This window comes from Colletotrichum orchidophilum (assembly GCF_001831195.1).
Source record: "Colletotrichum orchidophilum strain IMI 309357 chromosome Unknown Scaffold_76.1, whole genome shotgun sequence".
NCBI lineage: Eukaryota > Fungi > Ascomycota > Sordariomycetes > Glomerellales > Glomerellaceae > Colletotrichum > Colletotrichum orchidophilum.
The window spans coordinates 1141-19616 of record NW_019173032.1 but is presented as its reverse complement, the minus strand read 5'-3'; the positions used below and the strand labels follow the sequence as shown (position 1 = coordinate 19616).

General features: G+C 53.1%; 6 protein-coding genes across 6 annotated transcripts; 4 read left to right on the top strand and 2 right to left on the bottom strand.

The window, feature by feature from the left end:
* Positions 1-372: 372 nt before the first annotated feature.
* CORC01_08743 (uncharacterized protein) lies at positions 373-1675 on the top strand (the record flags this gene model as incomplete). The annotated part of the gene is made up of 2 exons (XM_022620373.1): positions 373-592; positions 666-1675. The coding sequence occupies 2 exons, from the start codon at positions 373-375 to the stop codon at positions 1673-1675; spliced, it is 1230 nt and encodes a 409-aa protein (XP_022473052.1).
* A 259-nt stretch (positions 1676-1934) lies between these two features.
* On the bottom strand, positions 1935-4676 carry CORC01_08742 (exocyst complex component Sec10; the record flags this gene model as incomplete). Its single annotated transcript, XM_022620372.1, has 2 exons — positions 1935-4528; positions 4580-4676. 2 exons carry the CDS (start codon positions 4674-4676, stop codon positions 1935-1937), a joined length of 2691 nt encoding a protein of 896 aa, XP_022473051.1.
* A 703-nt stretch (positions 4677-5379) lies between these two features.
* On the bottom strand, positions 5380-9876 carry CORC01_08741 (SNF2 family domain-containing protein; the record flags this gene model as incomplete). The annotated part of the gene is made up of 4 exons (XM_022620371.1): positions 5380-5953; positions 6007-6448; positions 6505-9756; positions 9807-9876. The coding sequence occupies 4 exons, from the start codon at positions 9874-9876 to the stop codon at positions 5380-5382; spliced, it is 4338 nt and encodes a 1445-aa protein (XP_022473050.1).
* A 700-nt stretch (positions 9877-10576) lies between these two features.
* On the top strand, positions 10577-11254 carry CORC01_08740 (IGR protein domain-containing protein; the record flags this gene model as incomplete). The annotated part of the gene is made up of 1 exon (XM_022620370.1): positions 10577-11254. The coding sequence occupies one exon, from the start codon at positions 10577-10579 to the stop codon at positions 11252-11254; it is 678 nt and encodes a 225-aa protein (XP_022473049.1).
* A 2421-nt stretch (positions 11255-13675) lies between these two features.
* CORC01_08739 (uncharacterized protein) lies at positions 13676-14094 on the top strand (the record flags this gene model as incomplete). Its single annotated transcript, XM_022620369.1, has 3 exons — positions 13676-13820; positions 13900-13976; positions 14050-14094. The coding sequence occupies 3 exons, from the start codon at positions 13676-13678 to the stop codon at positions 14092-14094; spliced, it is 267 nt and encodes an 88-aa protein (XP_022473048.1).
* A 3383-nt stretch (positions 14095-17477) lies between these two features.
* Positions 17478-18101, top strand: CORC01_08738 (uncharacterized protein; the record flags this gene model as incomplete). Its single annotated transcript, XM_022620368.1, has 2 exons — positions 17478-17631; positions 17716-18101. 2 exons carry the CDS (start codon positions 17478-17480, stop codon positions 18099-18101), a joined length of 540 nt encoding a protein of 179 aa, XP_022473047.1.
* Positions 18102-18476: the final 375 nt, after the last annotated feature.

Below are 18476 nucleotides of genomic sequence, written 5' to 3'. Positions count from 1 at the left end.
CTATAGAATCTGTAAAACGGGTATGCATCGTGGAGGTTTCCTCCGTCCGACACATGCCTTCTATCATCGGAAGTTTGCCGCAATTCAGTATAATTCAATTCAGTCGAAATGCACACAGAGCTTCAGGGTCGAATTGCGAATCCTGCCGCAGAGAGCGCACCGTGATGTACGCTGACTTCAACCAATCGGCCCCAGTTTAAACTCGGGAGGGGCGCACCTTCCGGAATGTGGCTTGATCCCGGGTGTGGCACCTTCAGCCAATCAACTCCTGTTGCGCCTGACGAGGCTACTACTACTTGACTGATCCCGTCGCCTCGTCCGTCCATCAACTCCGACCTTCCATTGCGACGACATCAATCACGGCTATCCAGGATGTCGGCATCTCCACTTGTCGTGCGCCCTACCGACGCGCTGAAGCCAGCGGGTGTCATCGGCTCGCCCTTCCGTAATGTCTCATCGGCTCAGGTCTCATCGGGAAACGGCACCCCACAGCCGTCAAAGGACAGGAAGGCCGCACCTGACCCGACGACAGCCCCGACTTTGGATCTCGCCGAGCAGATGAACGAGGTGGAGAAAAAGCAATATGTGAAAGGTTGTTCAGTATCCCGTCGATGAGCTCAGGCGTCCGAAAAAAACGAGCATCGCTGACAAGAAATTCCCTACAGGAAAGAAACTCGGAGAGGGTACCTATGCTATCGTCTTCCTCGGCCACCTTCGCTCGAATACATCCTCCCTCGTTGCCATCAAGAAGATCAAAGTACAAAAAGAATACCAAGAAGGCATGGCACCAGACGCCATCCGCGAACTCAAGCACCTCCAAGAGCTCCAGCACCCCAACATCATCTCCCTCCTCTCCGTCTTCTCCTCCAAGGATCAGAACCTCAATCTCGTACTCGAATACCTGCCCCTGGGTGACCTTGAAATGCTCATCAAGGACACGGCAAACGTCCGCTACGGCGCCGCAGACATCAAGGCATGGATGGGCATGCTCACCCGCGGCGTCTGGTTCTGCCATGAAAACTTTGTCCTGCATCGCGATATCAAGCCCAACAACTTGCTAATTGCGGCAGACGGCGAGGTGAAGCTTGCCGATTTCGGTCTCGCGCGGAGTTTTGCAGACCCGTACCAGGTCATGACGAACCAGGTCATCACGCGCTGGTACCGCCCACCTGAATTGCTTTTTGGCGCAAAGCACTACAGCGGCGCCGTCGATGTCTGGAGTGTCGGGTGCGTCTTTGCCGAGCTCATTATTCGTGCGCCGTACATGCCATCCGAGACGGAAGTGCAACAGATTTCACTCATCTGCCGTGCCGTCGGTACACCAACGGAGGACAACTGGCCCGGAGTGACCAAGCTTCCCGCTTACACTGTGCCGGACGATGCCGAGCCCGTGAAGGGTAAGGATTTCTATCAGGCCATGTTCGGCACGGTGGGCCCTGAAGGCGTCGACCTGCTCATGAAGACTTTCATCCTCGATCCCAAGAAGCGCATTACCGCAAGGGACATGTTGAACCACAACTGGTGGCGCACGGAGCCGAAGCCTACACGCAAGGAGGATCTCCCTAGGAAAGGCGGTGGCGAGGAGAAAATGGGTGCGGACCTAAAGAGACGTCCTGGCATGGTTGATGAGGATAGGGGTGCCAAGGTGGCTCGCAAGCTCAACTTTGGAGCCTAGATGCGCATCTCGCACTAATCACGAAACCTTCTCATACCCCCCCCCCCAAAAAAGTATGTAGCATTACAGGCGTTACGGCAGAGGCAAATGGGTAAAGGAATGGGGTATATTCTTTAAGGATTGGGCGGGATATGCAATGGGCGTCCTCCCAGCGGTTCTGGGAAGATCTATTTTTGTACTCCACAAAACATCAAGGCTTCTTTTCTCATCATTTGCATCGTCCAGTTTTGCCCTCCTCTTGCGCTCTGTATCAATGCTTTTACATAAGCGAGCACTCCATCCCGTACATGGCCCTCTCGACATCCTTCCTGACCTGATACCAATCCGCCCGACGCTGCGCAAACTCGTACGCCTCCTCAGCGCGGAACACGCCCTCGAAGCGGTCGCCGTCGGCAATGATGGTGGCCATCTCCTTTGCGTGGCGCGGGTCGATGAGGTAAATTTGGCTCAGCTCCCTCAGTGCCTTGAAGTACGCCAGCAGGTCCTGGTTCTTGAGGGTGCGGATGTACTCAAAGTAGAGGTTCATGTCGGCGATGAGCTTGATGGCGCCCTCGGTGCTGACACGCTGGCGCTTGAGGTGCTTGCACACGGCCGTGAAGAGGCGCAGGCCGACCTCGCCGTTGAAGACGTCGAGCATGGACTTGTCAGTGCTGCCAACCAGCATGCGCGTATGCGCCGAGACGAGCTCCTTGATGCGCTGCGCCGTCGGCGTGGGGCCCGGGTCCGCGAGGATGCCGCCTGTCTCGGTGGGGTTGTAGTCCGTCGGCTGCTGCGTTGTGCCGTGGAGGTACTCGACCTCGTCCATGAGCACGTCGATTCCCTTGTTCAGCCCCGCGGCGACGCTCTCGTCGAGCATCTGCTCCCACTTCTTCTTGGCGATGCCCGACGGGTCGAGAAAGTCGTTCTTGTCCGCGATCTTGGGCCCCGCGAGCTGCTGTTCAAAGAAGACGTCAATCATTTGGGAGATAAGGTCGCCCACGTTGACGAGCTCGATAAAGGTTACCAGGGGCGCCACGCCGGACTGGTTGTGGTCGCTGACCTCTCTGGGGTTGTAGTGCGAGAGGTGCTCCACGGCCTTGTCGAAGCCGGGCTTGACGTGCCTGTTTCCGAGAATGCGGAGCATGACTACGAAGATGGTCTCGCATTGCTCTCGCGCCTCTTCGCCGTATTGGCCTCCCAGCTTGATGAAGCTAGATGCCCGCGCCATGCTCGTCTTGGCTACGTGTGTGAGGTTCAGCGCCACTTCAATACTAAAGAGCGTCTTGATACCCTCCATACGCGACGCCATCAGGGCTGCCTTGGCCGCCAGTTCGTCGGTCGGGGCCTTTTCGGGGAGTGGACTCCGCCGTCCGCTCCCGTCCACGCCAGGGGCGAGGCTGGGCGTATGCGGCCTAGATGTCTCCGGTGAAAGGGCAGCAGTGCCGTTTGGCGTCACGGGTTTCGCCGAGGTTCCAAATGAGGGCAGCACGGTAACAGGCATCATGACGACCTTCTTGAAGGAACTCAAAAAGTCCTTCTTGTCCGCTTGCCGGTTGAAGTTGCTCATGTAAAACGACTCGACCGAGGCGTCTTGCTCCGACAGCTTCTTCTCCCAATCAGCCACCTCTGATTCGGCGTGCTGCGTGAAGAAGTCGAGTTCCTCTTGCAAGTAGAGGTCGAGGTGCGGCTCAAAGACCCGCAACATCATTTCTTTTGCCTTCTCATCTAAACTTCCCTTGAAAGCTTTTGGCGTCGCCAGTGACTGGAAGAAAAGCATACCCTGCTCAAAGACTCCTGCCACTGCCATCAGGTACGCCTGCAAGTTCTGGTCATGCGCAGCGTCGAAAAGCGGCGTGATGTAATCCATCATGATATCCTCCCTGACCTTTTCCATCAACTCCCAAAACACAATGTCGGGGTTGGCGAATACACGCTCTATAACCTCTGCCTGCTCGTTCATCTTCCGCAAAAGGGTCTCGAAGAATATGCGTGACGGCTCCAGGTTGATGTTGTCTGGATTGACCCGGTTGATGCAGTCCACCGAATTCGCCCTCAAGACTTCCTCGTCGCTGAATATTGGGTGCTTTTGCACAAAGAGCTCCGTTCCCGCATTGCCACCATTCAGCGCGTGCAGCACATGAGCATACCGCTTCATCCTGTTGTCGACATCCCAGGACTCGTAACCCTGCTCAAATTCCCGCAGCACCGCGCTCTCAAAGATGCTCGTCATAGTCATTAGTCGTTCTTCCCTCTGATTCCACCCCTGCGCCCAATCACTCTTTGCAAATGTCTGCAGATTCGAGAGCATCTTGGCCTGTCGCTCGGGGTCCCTAAAGACCTGGAAAACGATGGGATCCGTGTGGCTCTTTGCCCTTGCCAGGTCAAAGTAGAAAGGCGCCAATGCTCCGTAGATCTTCCCGTATTCTTCCCTCGCGTGCCCTCTTACACTTTTTGCGCTTTTGATCACGTCTAGCAGTGCCTCTGGGTCTTTGAAAGGGTCCTTCGGCGGTGGGGCTCCCACGGCCATCTTCTCGAATCCGTCGATGGGAGGTGCAACAGACTGGCGCTTCCGGCGCTCTTCTTCTAATGTAGCATCGAACAAGGTCGTACTCGTGGGTTCTGGTGCCGCGTGGTTTGCTGCAGCGGCTGGCTGGTTGTTGGCTGCGTTCGCTGCACGCTCTGCCGCCTCCCGCCTCCTCCTCACGGCGTCTTCGAAACGACGTCTCGCCTCTTGCTCGTCCCAGCATCCCATGCTCTTTAATCGAGTGACCCATCTTGTATCATCGTATACCATTTCCTGCATTCGTCGGGACGCTCGAGCGACCTGCATCAGGTCTGCCACGGGGAGGTAGTCTAATATGGCGACAAGGATTTCTGCCCACTGTCAGCTTCAAATCAATCCTTGGCTTAGCAAGAGAGGCGAACCTGCTGGGAGCGTCGGCCTCGAATCCAGCATCTCCGTCGCCTTCAAGGCGCCGAGGATGCCACCCCCCTGAGGGGCAGTCCCTCGAGACCTATACATGCTGGAGGAAGGGGTTATAGCTGGTGCATCTGGGATGCAATCTTATTTGTTTGTGGCCTCGAGGTGGATGGCAGGCTCTTATAGCATGATCAGGCTACTGAATTGCTGTCGGAAGGTTCAGGCGGGGTTGCTCAAGTCGTGGTTGGAATGCTGTACGATCGATTCGATGCTGGCTCACTGTCTGTCAGCCTGGGTTCAATTATGACCTAGTTCTCTCCAACAAGGTCCCCGCAGCACCTGGCGCCAGTTGTAGTAGTGACAGGCCCGTGAGCCGCAAAACCCCTAAATGCTCGAGTCGAATTACCTACCTTAACCTTGCCTCAGCCAAAGCCCCCGTAAGCAACCTCCCAATTCTTTGGCGCTCATCAACGTGTGTGCCTACCTTACTGAGGGTACGTAACGCAGGATGGCTCCGGTTCAGCATGCGGATGATCACCGACGTTTAGTATTCTTAGTTTCTCATACGTCTGATTTTGAAAGCCAATTGTGTTATACTCTTACTTGACATTGGGATACGTCGTCACCCTATCGCAAACTGCTGATACTCAAACTCAAACACTCGGGATCTCTGTCCTTAGATAGCGACCACCCGTGTTCCCGAAAACCAATCCCTCCAAACGCCTCATAATCTGCATTATGTCGTGTTTTCCAGGTGTACACCCGGATGTTTGCTAGCTCTCTAATGCATGGATTGAAGGACGTCTCAGCCCTCAGGATCAATCTCTTCTGCGACGCTTGATGTTATACGCCGGGACACGCGCCCAAATAGGCATTCCCAGAGATCATCGGTCGCAACCGCCTCGCCTGCATTCTTATCCCTACTCATCAGTCGAGTCAGATGAGCTTGCTCTAGCTCCAAAGTGTTTGCAGCCTCCAGAGTAGGCTCCTGGACCTCTGGAGTAGACTCCTTCGACTTCCCTTTAGACTTCTGACCCATGTGTTCCATGCGTCGCTTGACTGACAGGTTGTAGATCGACTCCTCCACCGTGCCTTCAATGAGATATAACCATACAGTCGTCTCATTCTTCTGACCAATGCGGTCTACACGAGCAATCGCCTGCAATTCAAGCGCTGTGTTCAGCAGCGGCTCGCACAGGAATACGTGGCTGGCGTTGACAAGGTTGAGCCCACTTGAGTTTGCCCGGCCGTGGAGCATGAAGCACTCAATGCTTGGATCCTCCTGGAACTTCATGATACCGTTGGGTCTATCGATTGCGGAAAAGCCGATCTGGTAGCGGTTGAACGCTTCGCCCAGGATTGTCAGGAAACCCTTGTATCTACCAAGTGTCAGTAAAGAGATCCAGGGATTCCTTCATGATGCTGGACTTACTGGGTAAAAATGACGGACTTGGCACCGGGATCTGATTCCCTCAGCCATAGTATATGTCTGACAAGTGAGTCGACCTTTGTTCCGAAAGACATTTTCAACAACTCAATGTCGTTGATCTGAGCAAGCTTTTCGCTGCTGAAGTGGGAGTAGATCCCGTTCGCTTTAGCAATCTCTTCCCTGTTCAGTCCGGGCGAAGTAGAAACTGGGAGTTCATTGTGCAGCTTTAACTCTCTTGGCTTAAGTGTTATGTCATGGAGCTCAGTTAGTCGAAGCTTCCTCTTGCACATTGGACAGTTTTGATGAGCTTTATGCCAGTGCTTTATGCAATCTCTGCAGAATTGGTGGCCGCACACCGTCAAAACTCCGATGGTGAAGTTTGACTGGCAAATGATACACATCCTGGGCTCATTGGACTTTCCACCGTCTCTTTTGAGATTCAGCACTAGAAAGACAAAAAGTTAGTTCAAAACCACAACAATTGTATTAGGAAGAACTCACGATATCTGTGCTTTGCGTTTGAAGAGTCCAGCTTCCTGCGGTAGCCATTCTCGCTCGCGATACAAGAAGCTATAGCCTGTCCATCACTTGGGCCCTCATAGGGGGCAACGCTGTCTGACACAGCTTGGAGTTGTCGGTAGTACTCAACCCTGGCATTCATTGCACTTGTGAAGCGGTCGACCTCACGTTCCAAAGCTGTAGCCGCTTTATTCTGGGCAGTGATATTTGCCTGCGTTTGTTGTATCTCCTTGGTTACAATCTCGTGTTCAAGGCTTGCCCGACCGCCGCCATCCTTTGGCAGCCTCGAAGCAATACCTCGAAGCTCTGCAATAGCACGACGCAGAGAGCCATGCTTATCCGGGGACGGCTTCACTAAATCTCTGGCGTTATGAAGAGCCAGGAACTTCTCTGGAGCTGGACCAACGCCATTCTGTGCAGCAGTCAGTGAAACGTGAGCCTCGTGCTTGACCAGCGCATTCTCAAGACCTGAGATAGCATCCTGACGGTCAGCAATAACGGCACGAAGGATTTGCACATAGACAATAAGTTCCTCTTGAATCTGCGTGGAGTCGGTGAACTCTTCGCCAGTGATCTCGTTTTGTGCTTCTTCGTCGATTAGTGCCTGGCAAAGCAACCCGATGACAGCCTCTCTCCATTCATCAATGCGATCTGCCTGCTCATTGAGAACACCGTATAGTTCTTCCAGCGTATCAAGAGTCGGGCCGCTTTCTAGTCCCTTCGACCCGCTCAGCGCGAGTTCTGGAATCTCAACGAAAGACTGGGCCTTGGCTTGGCGTCCCAAGTTATTCATAAGAGACATTGCTCTAGCATGGCTTTCCGATAGGATTTCTCGTCGGACCTCCTGAGCCTTGCTGTATTCATCGTCTTCGAGTTGCTGGTACTTCTTGAAGTCATCCGAATCCGGCTCAGTCATGTCTGTATTGCTCTTGATCTGGAAAAAGGCGTTCGCGCAGAAGAATGTGGCTTTATGAAGGACCTCCAGAGCGTGTCGAAGTTTGGTCCGAGCCTCGCCAACAAGAGCATTAGTTGTGCCCTCATCAGCTGCATTTCGGTCGGCATCGTCCAAGGCAGCGGATCCATCTCGACTTCCTTGACATGGAGCAGAGGAGTTCTTTCCCGATATCTTACCCATGACAGCTTTCACCTCTTGCCGGCACTCAGTCACAAGATCCAGCGCATCAACCTTCACCTTCTGCCATATCTCAAGGGCCTCTTTGACCCTGGGACTATTTTCGAGCATTTGGCCACATGTAAGCCTGGCCTGTAGATAGGCCCGATGATCAGCTCGAATGTCATTCTCACTTTGCTCAATCATAGCATCCAGGACTTCATCGACTGTTCGCATGGGCCCAACTTTCCGACCAGTGCCACGTATCTGGACGATTTCAGGATGGAGAGCTGCCTGTCGTAAACGATTAAGCCACGTTCGCATCTCAGTCTCATTTGTTTCTGGCGTCCAGTCAGACTTGACAGGGGCGCCGAGAAGATCCACTCCACAATTTCTGGTCATAGTCTTGAACATCTCGCCATAGTATTGTTCCTCCACAGCTGTAAACGGCAATGTTATGACGTATCGTTTTTGTGGCGGTACAGCAATCTCGTGTCTGACGAGTTGCTTGGTGTGGCGCAAGGCAATACTGCCAAATAGAGACTTGAAAAGAGGCTTGTGTGACTCCGTCAAAGCTTTCCATATCTGGGTGGAGGATGCGTATGGCTCATAGCGCAGAAAGTTGAGCAGGCCATGTAGATCTTTGACGTCGTTCTTCACCGGTGTTCCGGTGACGCCCCAAACGTTGACACGGGGTAGTACTCTTGCGACGACAGCTGCCCCGCTTACTCCGCCCTCGATCATCTGAGCTTCGTCAAGACAGACACGCCACCAGGATATTCTTGTCAGGGGCGACACCGGACGTTCGTACTTTCTCTCTTGACGGCGAGATCTCTCAGGGGGCTTCAAAGCAAAGTGTACCTCTGCAGACAAGACTGGGTATGTGGTAATGACCACATCGTAAGAGGCCAAGTCAGCACGAAGGCCATCCTCAGTGTCGAAACTGGCGTTCTTGCGCCCAGGGTAGTATTTGATTCGTAGATGAGGGGCATGACGTTGAAGCTCTGAAATCCATTGGTTTCTAAGTGACTCCGGCGTAACAATCAAAGTTGCGCCGGTCGTCAAGAGCTCGTCGCCCTCTCGCGTGCGAATATGACTGTCGGTTGAGGGTCGACGATGTAGCGTGACTAGGCCTATGACTTCGAGCGTCTTGCCAAGGCCCATCTCCTCAGCTAAAATCCCTCCCCGAATATCCCGCTCTGCTTCCTGGAAAGCTGTGAGGTCGGTAGTGACGACATGATACAGATCGCTGACGTAAAAGGATTGACCAGATCCTCCTTCAGTTCGGGCTTTACGGAAGCTATGTGCGACATCGATATCTGAGGGGGCAGGCAGCTCCTCGATGTTCGAGGCTGAGTCCGCGCTTGCCTCCTTCCAACGGACACCTTCACGATTGAGAAGCCACTGGATTGTCTTCTTCTGGTAAGGATAAAGTTTGACCGTCAATTCGGGGATATCGATGGATAGCGCGGTCTTATCGTCGGCGGGTGGTACATGAGCTGCCTCATAAAAGTCCAACGGGGACCAGCTCTGATGCGTCGAAGTTGAGGCGGATGAGGCGGTTTCGTCGGGTAGGAAAGTTTCGAGAATGCTCTGACTAATCTGGCGCTCATTTTTGGATCGTAAGCAGTCGTATGGCGTCTTGGTTTCATTCCAGTAGAGCTTGAAGCAAAACACCACGGAGAGAAAGTCTCCTTGAGGGCGCAGAGCGACATCGAGCGCCACCCACACTTCGCCTTCGCCATCAGTTTCCTCTCGTCTCTTCGCAAAGACATCTAGACAAACTCTCAAACGCTGAGTAATGACGTTCGAATGGGTTCTGACGGAAATGTTGATCAATGGAGCTGATAACTTGGTTCGAGAGACAATTCTGAAGTCCTCAGATTTGCCTGGGAACAAAAGCAGGTGGGATCCGACATTGCTTCGGGCAAAGGGAGGCGCTTCCTCGGGACAGTTTCGCACAAGCTCCAGTTCTTCCTTGGCCACAAGAAGTGGCTTCACATCTTCACGAGATCTCTTGACTCGTTTTGCATACGGCTCAGTTACACCTTGGTCCTGGGGTTGGGTCTCGTTGTTGGATGGGAGGTTTCGCAGTTGGTTAATAAAGTCAATAGGCCAAGGTTCTAAGAAAATTAGTAAGAAATTGCATGCTTCCAGGTGCAAGTCAACAAACCATGAAATGAGATCGCCGTAGTTTTTGGGATTGGCTTTGGGCGGCGCGCCGTTGCCTTTGCGCCAGCCATAGTTGATTGCAGCTGCTCACACTCTCACCAACGACTTGACTGGGTCTCAAGTGTGTGCTGGAACCATGCTTGCTTGATATGCCAAAAGTGTGTGAATGAGCAATGACAACCACAAAGACCGGTGAAAAGAGAAGATGAATCGTATCCAATTGTTCTGTCGTCTCTGGAGAAGAAAGTTGAAAGAAGATAAAAAGCGATTTGGGTACCTAACTCAGGTACCTAAGGAAAGAAGGAAGGAAGGAAGCTCCTCGGTAGCTTAATCGATAAGCAGGCAGTCGCGTCGCATCGCCTCCCGGCCTCCAAAGTCGCCTATATCTTAGCGGCAGAGATGGCGGGGCACTGCTAATTTAGCGGAGCCCCTCTGGCAGAATGATAATCGGCGAACCATGACAGCATGGGTGATACATTTAAGCTAGTAGGGAAGGCGGTCAACACTAAATGCACGGGCCTCAATCCATGCCAGCCGAATTGCTTACCTAAGGCAAAGTTATCCCGATCCTTAGCGTCTCTCGGAACAAAAATTGGGAAGTAGCAGTTGAGCAACATTGCGAGACCCATTGATTTCGACGACATCACTCGCGCAAGCTCGAATTTGGCCAAGCATCTGGCTTGAAAAGCTCACGTGTCCACTCAGTATGCTACTTGGCCTAAGATCTCCAGATATAACGTACAATTGATTCTAACTTTCTTCCAGGTCAACATGAGAGCGTCACGACTCCAGCCGTTTCTGAGCCCCTTCCTCCACAAGGCCCCCGTCGCACCGACGTGCCAGGCCAGATGGCTTCATAAGACGAGAGAAACTCCCACAGTTCCGTCACCGATACCCCTTGTCCCCGACGTCCCAACCCTCCTCAAGGTTCTCGGCCGCGGCCTGAGCCAGCACGTCGACAAGTTTCCAACGTGGGAATCTCTCTTCACCCTCTCCTCAACACAACTCAGAGAGCTTGGCTTGGAACCGCCACGGACGCGACGCTACCTCCTCACTTGGCTTGATCGATACAGGAAGGGTGCGTTCGGTGCCGGTGGCGACTTTAAGCACGTAGAGAACGGGGAGGCTTTCTTGAAGGTCGTGCGCGACCCCAAGACAGACCGGAAGCTGGTCGTCAATGTGCCGGCTGGCGCAGACTTGAGCAACGCCGCCGCCGACCAATTGACGAGACCGTCAGGATACACGGTTCGTGGTTCGCACACGATATCTGGTCCCAGTGCACTGCCCCTGAAGGCGGGCGAGGGCGCAAAGGTGGTCGTTACCGAGGGGATGTGGGAGCACAAGCAGGGTCACAAGGTGGATGGAGGTGAGCGCAGAAGGGCGGAGACTCGTTTCAGGAAGCGCATTGCAGCGCGCAAGGCTGAGAGGGAGGCTCAGGGTCTACGATAAACTGTTTTGAGGTTGCGCAACTGTCCCATTTTCCAGCCTCACACCACTTGACGCCACCAACTGTACTATATTCATAGATCTTGTACGATACGAGGTTGAAAATTGGACAGCGATCATCGATTGTCTAGGTCTACAAGTCAGATCGCTTCTAGCTCCTTCATGTTAACGTACCATTGTTAGCGTGACTGCTGATCCGTTTCTCCCCCGTGGATTAGTTGACGAGCAGCTCGCTTTCAGATTCGTCTCGATTCTCTACTATGGAAGCGGAAGCTCGTAAATACGAGGCAGACCTGTCGCTAGCGTATGAGCTACGAGATTAGGTACCTGAGTTGTCGGTCTGATAATGTGGGCTCCAAATAGCTTGAGTTCTCATTTGACGAGACTGGATCAAACTGCAGCAGAGCTGAACGTGGTCATCGATCGTATCATGAAGAACCATCAGTGAACTTGGACCAGTCTCGTAAGTTGACTGTCTATGATGAGGCAGGTTACAAGGCTGCCGCGGAGATGTCTTCGTCCGATTGCAATGCATACACTCTCATTGAAAATGAGAACCAGCCGATCCTCCCGCAACCAGTCTATGGTTACCCTTTTGTCGGCTGGTCACAGTAAAGTGTAGGCACCCAGGGGTAAACGAACCAATCAGATAGAACCTTAAGCTACGTACAAACTGCCTAGGTTTCTGAATTTACTTGCTTGGACAAGTCATATCGAGGTTGAGTGGTTCTCGACAGAAAGCTCACTACGATGGGGGGTTTAGTAATGCTGCATGGCCATTATCGGGGGAGCTTGGTAGGAGGGAAGAATCGTGAGCATTTAAGTAGTTCCTCGACATCATGGCAGATGTCGACTGCATATTCTTTGACCCGTTCCTAGTAGGACGCCAAGAAACTTGGAAAGTTAGGAGTACTGCCTTCACAGCCAGCTCAAACAGCCCTTTCTGTAGTATTGAGTACGTCGGCTCTCTGTTTTGACTCGACGAGACTAACCCAGAACAAAACCATCGTATCTGGTCGTAAAAATTGTGTTCAAGGTCTTTGGTCTATGCGTGTCGATCCTAATGAGCGGGGTATATCGGCGGGGCTACTGGTATTGGTGGAACAGAAGCCTTTGCTAATATCTACCTCATCAAGTCGCCAAGCACAAGGCTCTTTTTATCATCGGCAAGGCATATTTGATGTGGACTGCAATCGGGCAGCACACGGACTGAGGAATGCTTAGACGACAGGTATTCGGCAGTCAACCTCATGCAGGCTGAATCCACCATTCTGCAGACTTGCAGCCACCAATTTTGTAAGTATGGGGTAGGTGATTGTAGGAACTGCCACACCCAGAGCTTCACTCGGCGAAAGAGTCAGAGGACAAGATATGCTGGGGTGTGGATGTTTCAAGGTGCACGCGGACCGGCGTGACTCTAATACGTGCGATGAAGTCTCGAGTACCACCACGAGATGTAATCTACCCACCCTCTGCTTGTTATTGCGAGCGATGGAAAGACTGCCTCAGTTATCGAACGCTAAATGTGTGTTGTCGGCTGCCTTACTGAAGCAGGACCACGACGTAGCAACTGGCTGGTCGCGAGGTTGAGAGTCGGTGCCTACCCAGGTTATGTGAACAGCGCGGACCTGCGCCGACAGTTGCACATATGGATACGAGGTAGTCTTGGCTAGTCACCCTTTTTGCACCAGCATGCGGCTTACTGTGCTGCGAAGCTCGTGCACTGCAAAGGTTTATTGTTGTAGAAGAAGGTGATGACCGACGCCAGAGCTGTCTCAGTTCGGAACCACCCATAGACTGGATGAACTACACCCCACTTGCTTTCCTTAAATTGACGACACAAACCAATGAGAGGCCTGCTAAGATTTAAGCTTCCGCCGGTGTTGACTGAAAGAAAAACCGCGCCGATCCGGGCTCCACTTGGGCAGCGGCGTCGACCAACACTCAGAACTGGAACTCGATTCAGATGGCACATTTACCTACCTAGCTACGTATTCTTTCACCAATCCCCTACCACTCCATGAGGCGCATGGTAATCCGAGACGCCTTTCCAATCACAAGTTGCCCATTTGCACCTGTGCAAACCTGGAAAAAAGCTGCCAAAGACGGTATGGCACCTTTACCATGCTATTTTCATCGTGCGTCACGCCAATGGTAATGCCGATTGTAACGCATCTACCGTGAGACATGCTGTCGGACTGGTAGGCTTATAAGCGGGTACGGGGACCGATTGCGGCACCGAGAGAAGTTGGCGTGCCTGCGAGAGGGTACCCAGTGCCAAACCGTTGATTTCCTGGATTCGCGACGGACCCCGATTCCAAATTCCAGGCAGAAATCTCCTGGAGACGCTTTTGCGCTCAGAAAGATACAAAGCAGGTGAACCAGAAGTGAAAACGCATACAGCCAAAACAGCGTGTTCAAGTTATGGTGGTCGCCATGAGCGAGTCTGTTAAGCTGGTGGCGTTTTTCAAGGTCGTCCCGATGCAAGCCTTCCAGGCAGGTGCCTCTGAGACCGAGCTCATGGGTCACCATTTCGGGTCACCGAGAGTCTGCCAAGACGACACAATCTGTGAGCCGTCAAATGAACTTCCACACTTTTATTAAGATGAGTCATCGAAACCGGCCTGACAAAATCCTTATGTTTCAAGTTATTATATCTGACAATTCACCGGCGCGCGAGGTGGTCGTATTCTGCTTTCGCAGGTTAGGGTCCAACGATCCTACAGTAAGTAAGGTAGTAGGTATAGCGATTTTTGCAGCGGTGTAATCAGTCCCGCTCAACCGCCTTTCTCCGCCAGGGCGATAGCATGGTCTGGGCTCCCATGTTGAGGTTCACTGCATAATAAGTCACCGGGTTGCAGGCGACTCGTCAGCTAAGCCACGCAATCCACCAAATCAGCGGTCTACACTACCAAATAAGGGTTTAAGCGACTGCTGGGATGTTCTTCCAGAAGCTCGCTGTGAAATCGCATGATGATATATGTAGTCACCAGCAACGCCTTACAAGGAGAAGCCTACGCTTCTCTTACAGTACCTGGTTCATGCTGTGGTGGATGCAGAATTACGCCCATCCGCTAGTTCATCTGAGATACTTCGTAGTTCGGCTGCACTGGCTAATCGAATGGATCGTGAGGAGCTGGCGATCAACAGAGATCGCATCTTTGTTGAACAGTCGATGGTCCGAAGAAAAGTGGCTGCTAGCTGCCCGTCAACATGGGCCCATAAACACATTACTACCTTACTAGGAAAATAAAAGAAGAAGGAACGCGGAGGAGCTATTGGATCAGAAAGTGAAGGAGGGAAGAGTGTTCAATGACTTGAGGAAGAACTTGGAAAGAGGCAGCGTAGTCCCCATTGATGTCATCAGGCCAGGCCATCATAGGAGGCTTGCCACACCTGGCAAAGACCAGCCATTGAGTTTCCACGCGACGTTGCGGCTTTTGGCTTTTCCCAAGAATACCCGACAGCGGTAATTTACACTGCGCATGCGCCCGGCGACAGCCTGCCATTCAACGACACCTGACATTCAGGACGGGGAAAAACGCGGCGATTTGATTGACCAATTGAGATATATTCAGGATTAGACTGTCACGAGGACAACCAAAACCACGGCAGAAACATGCCGTTCGAACTCATTTGACGCGACGGTCTAATATCGGGAGCGAGCCAACCGAGTGTTTTTCGCAACATTGCTTCTGCGAAGACCGTTAGGGGCAATGCCTGGGTCTATCAATAAGCTTAATCCTCACCGTTCCGCAAGCAAGTCGGAATGTTTCGTACGCTCCCCTCCCTCGGGACCTGGGCCGCAAATGGCAGCGTCTCGAAGGATTTGGAAAGACGCCACACTACGCTCGACTCGACAAGACGCCAATGTTGGACGGAAATAAAGAAAACCGGAGCCAGGTCTCTGCGAGTGACTCATTTCTCTGGCGCACCAGGGCCGCCTCCGTCAGACGCAAACAAATTACACGCCATGCCGTTTCGTCAGCAGCCACGTACCTTTGACCAAACGAGGGTGTCCAACTCCAAACTCCGCCAAAGACAGCAGAGCGGCAATCGTTCTTCGTCCTTGCGGGAGCTCAAGCTGTTACGACTCATCGATCATATGGGCATCGACACCCCTTCTTTCGACGACCTCTTCCAGAACCCTTCCGAGTTTGGAGATGCCTCACATCCAAGTACCTACCCGCCTTGCTGGAGGAGTTTGAGTGACGGGCGCAAGCCTGGGCCACGATTTGCTATGGCTGCATCCTAAAGCTGTCTGACCAAGTGGATGGGGTCGGATACTGCATCGGAGACGCCCCAATTCATTGAGAATGTGTGTGTGGCATCCACTACCGGGCGCTAGGTGTCCTATCAACCAAGGTAATCACGCAGCTACGCGGCCGCGAGTAGCTAAACTGCATCCGCATGCCATGCAGGTCAACCCCCGTACACCCCCCCCTGTTAACACGCACGTCAGGCACAACGTTGCTCTTGGGCGATTGGGCACACTCTATCGGTCTAGGGCTGAAGGCAAACTTGGAGCTCGGGCTTGTCAATTCCCAATTCCTCGGCCAGATGCTGGCCAAAGACTGCTTCAGCGTTCGAGTTCTTCTTATTGCGTTGCTAAGAGGTCACTAGTACAGATTGCGAAAGCTTGGTTCGAGAGTGACAGCCCACTCACCCTCCAACAAAGTAGATTTTAGGTGAGAATCTTGTCTTTGTCTACGTAAATCCTTACGTACCGACTTCACGAAGCTTACCCCCTCTCCCTCAATACGTAATTGTAGGTGGGAAGACGAAGAGCCCTCGCAATCGTCCTCGACGTCGCCGGGGTCCTGCTCGCTTGTTCTGCCCCGTCTCATCTCTCCCTCCTCCGACCTCTCCACTCCGGCCCCCGGTCCCTATTCGAAGCCTTACCTACCGGAGCGATTCCACGTGGGACTTGCGGGTCTATCCTCCTCGAGTACTTGGTCATCTGCCTCGTCTTGGCTTGGACTGGTTTCTTATGAGATCAACGGCACATTCCTAAACCTGCTGACGCGCGGAAGTCATTGCGACTTCTATCCTTTGGACGTCCAATATCTCTATCCCCACTGGCTCATCGTATTTCGTGTTCCGGGACGTAGGCACCCACCACAATTGTCTCTAATTGGCCTCCCGGGACCTGGGTATACCATCGTCTAGACGGCGCCCCGGGGATTGCCCACCCTCGTCTGGGCTTCACCGACCCGGTGCCTCCTTCCCGTGCTCTGCTCTGCTGCGCGTCAAACATCCCGTCTCCTCCTTCCACCATCATCCCGGTCTCTAGTATTGTCAACCTCCTCAGCTCATCGTCACCCATGTCAACTCCCGCTCCGTCTACTTCGCTGCTGCGTTGCCATTGCCACGCCCCCCCCTCCCCCCCTAACTCGTAACTCGACCCGGTGTCGTGGACTCCTCGCACTCCCTTCCCGTAGTCTGCCGCCGCTTGGCCGGCACGGCTTGATGAACCCATGGTCGATACTGGAGGGGAGGGGGGGTGTCTGCCCCATCTGTCCTCAACTTGGGGATCTCATTATGCACATTCCTTGATGGCGGCTGCATACTCCTGCGTCACAACGCGGAAGCCACGGGCGACTGACCGCGTCTTGGTTGCTTCGAATCTGCCCTGCTTGTTACGTGAGGCTGTCTAGGATCCCCCGTTGAGAGTGGATGCCCTCGGCATTGTACGAACACTCCCTGTGTCTAGCATGACTTTGCAATGTGTGGCCTGGGTATTCTGGGTTCCGATATAAGTTGAGGTTTTTCCCTAGCTCGATGGTGATGCTATCAGAACAGACAGGCAATATCACAAAGACTTACACTTATACCCTGTCCGCAATACTGCCATTACTTCCCCCGCAGGCCTTCACTACTCCACACCCGCTCTAGTCTCCAGATTGCCTTGGTCTATACCAACTCGGCGTTAAGATCAACTTTCCAAGAGACTCTCCTCGATAACAGCAGTGCGACTGAGCTGTGAGTGTGCGTGTCAAAGTTATCGGCGAGCAAATCTAACAGCCCCCCAGCAATCCTGCTAGCCTCGTAATCCTGTGTGCACAGAACCATCACCCAGCACTGAGACTCCTCCCCGGCGGGAGACTCAAAAAACCTCTCAGCAGAGTCGGCTCTTCGTTCGGCCAAGAGACGGCAGCTCTCGAGAGACCGTCTGCATAATCACAGAGCAACACCACATTGCGCAATCCCCTCAAACAAACACAAAATGTCATCCAAGGCCTCAAAGTCATCAGAACCGAGCTCCAAGAAGCAGCACTCCTCAAAGTCAAAATCAAAGTCAAAGGGCGACGACTGGGCAGAAATCACCGACCCAGAGGAACGCCGGCGCATCCAAAATCGGCTGGCCCAACGAAAATTCAGTACGTCCTCATTCCCCGAACCCTGATTCTTGCAAACACGGGTCTCGGAAAACAACACGACCAGCACACTAATACACACACCAGGGAAGAAGAACCAAGATAGCAAGGAGAAGGCCGATCGCGACGCGGACAACGAGGCCAACGCCCAAAACACGTACGAAGTCGCGTCAAGCTCCGATCCGAGTGCGGAGGGAGCGGAATCCGGGCTTCCCTGGGGCAGCATCAACATGAACCACGTCATCACTCGGGGCCACGAGCACGAGAGCCGTCGGGGCAGCGGCCGTGATGATTATGTTAGGGAAGACCCGTACTACACAACCAACTACGGCAACAGCTACACGGAAGCGTTTCAGCCGCCTGCGAGCTACGGGAGCAGCGGTGGTGAGGACTACTACTATGGTGGTGACTCGCCGTATTACCTGGATTATGACCAGGGCGGGGACGCGAATCAGGGGCATCGCAAACGGTAAGGGGCGTTCACACTCCTCGGGCAGCTTCATTCTCGCTCATGACAATTTCAGACGCTAGTCGAAATCCACGGGCAGTCGAGACACGTAGACACGGGCGTTTGGGCCGGGCTGGGTTGATTTAGCATACAAAAGGGGTGGGCGCGTAGGATATTCTTGATTCGTCCATGGGTTGGACGCTAAATTTTCACCTCTTTTTCCACCTTCGTTTCCTTTTCCTTTTACACTACTCATCCTATTTTCTATCTTGTCTTATTGAAAGGAATGAATGATGGATGTAATCACACGAAGGAACGGATGACTCCTTGACCTTCTTGGCATGGAGTTCAGCGGGTGCTAGGATCTAGTGGTAGACGACGACACGGGAGTAAGATTACC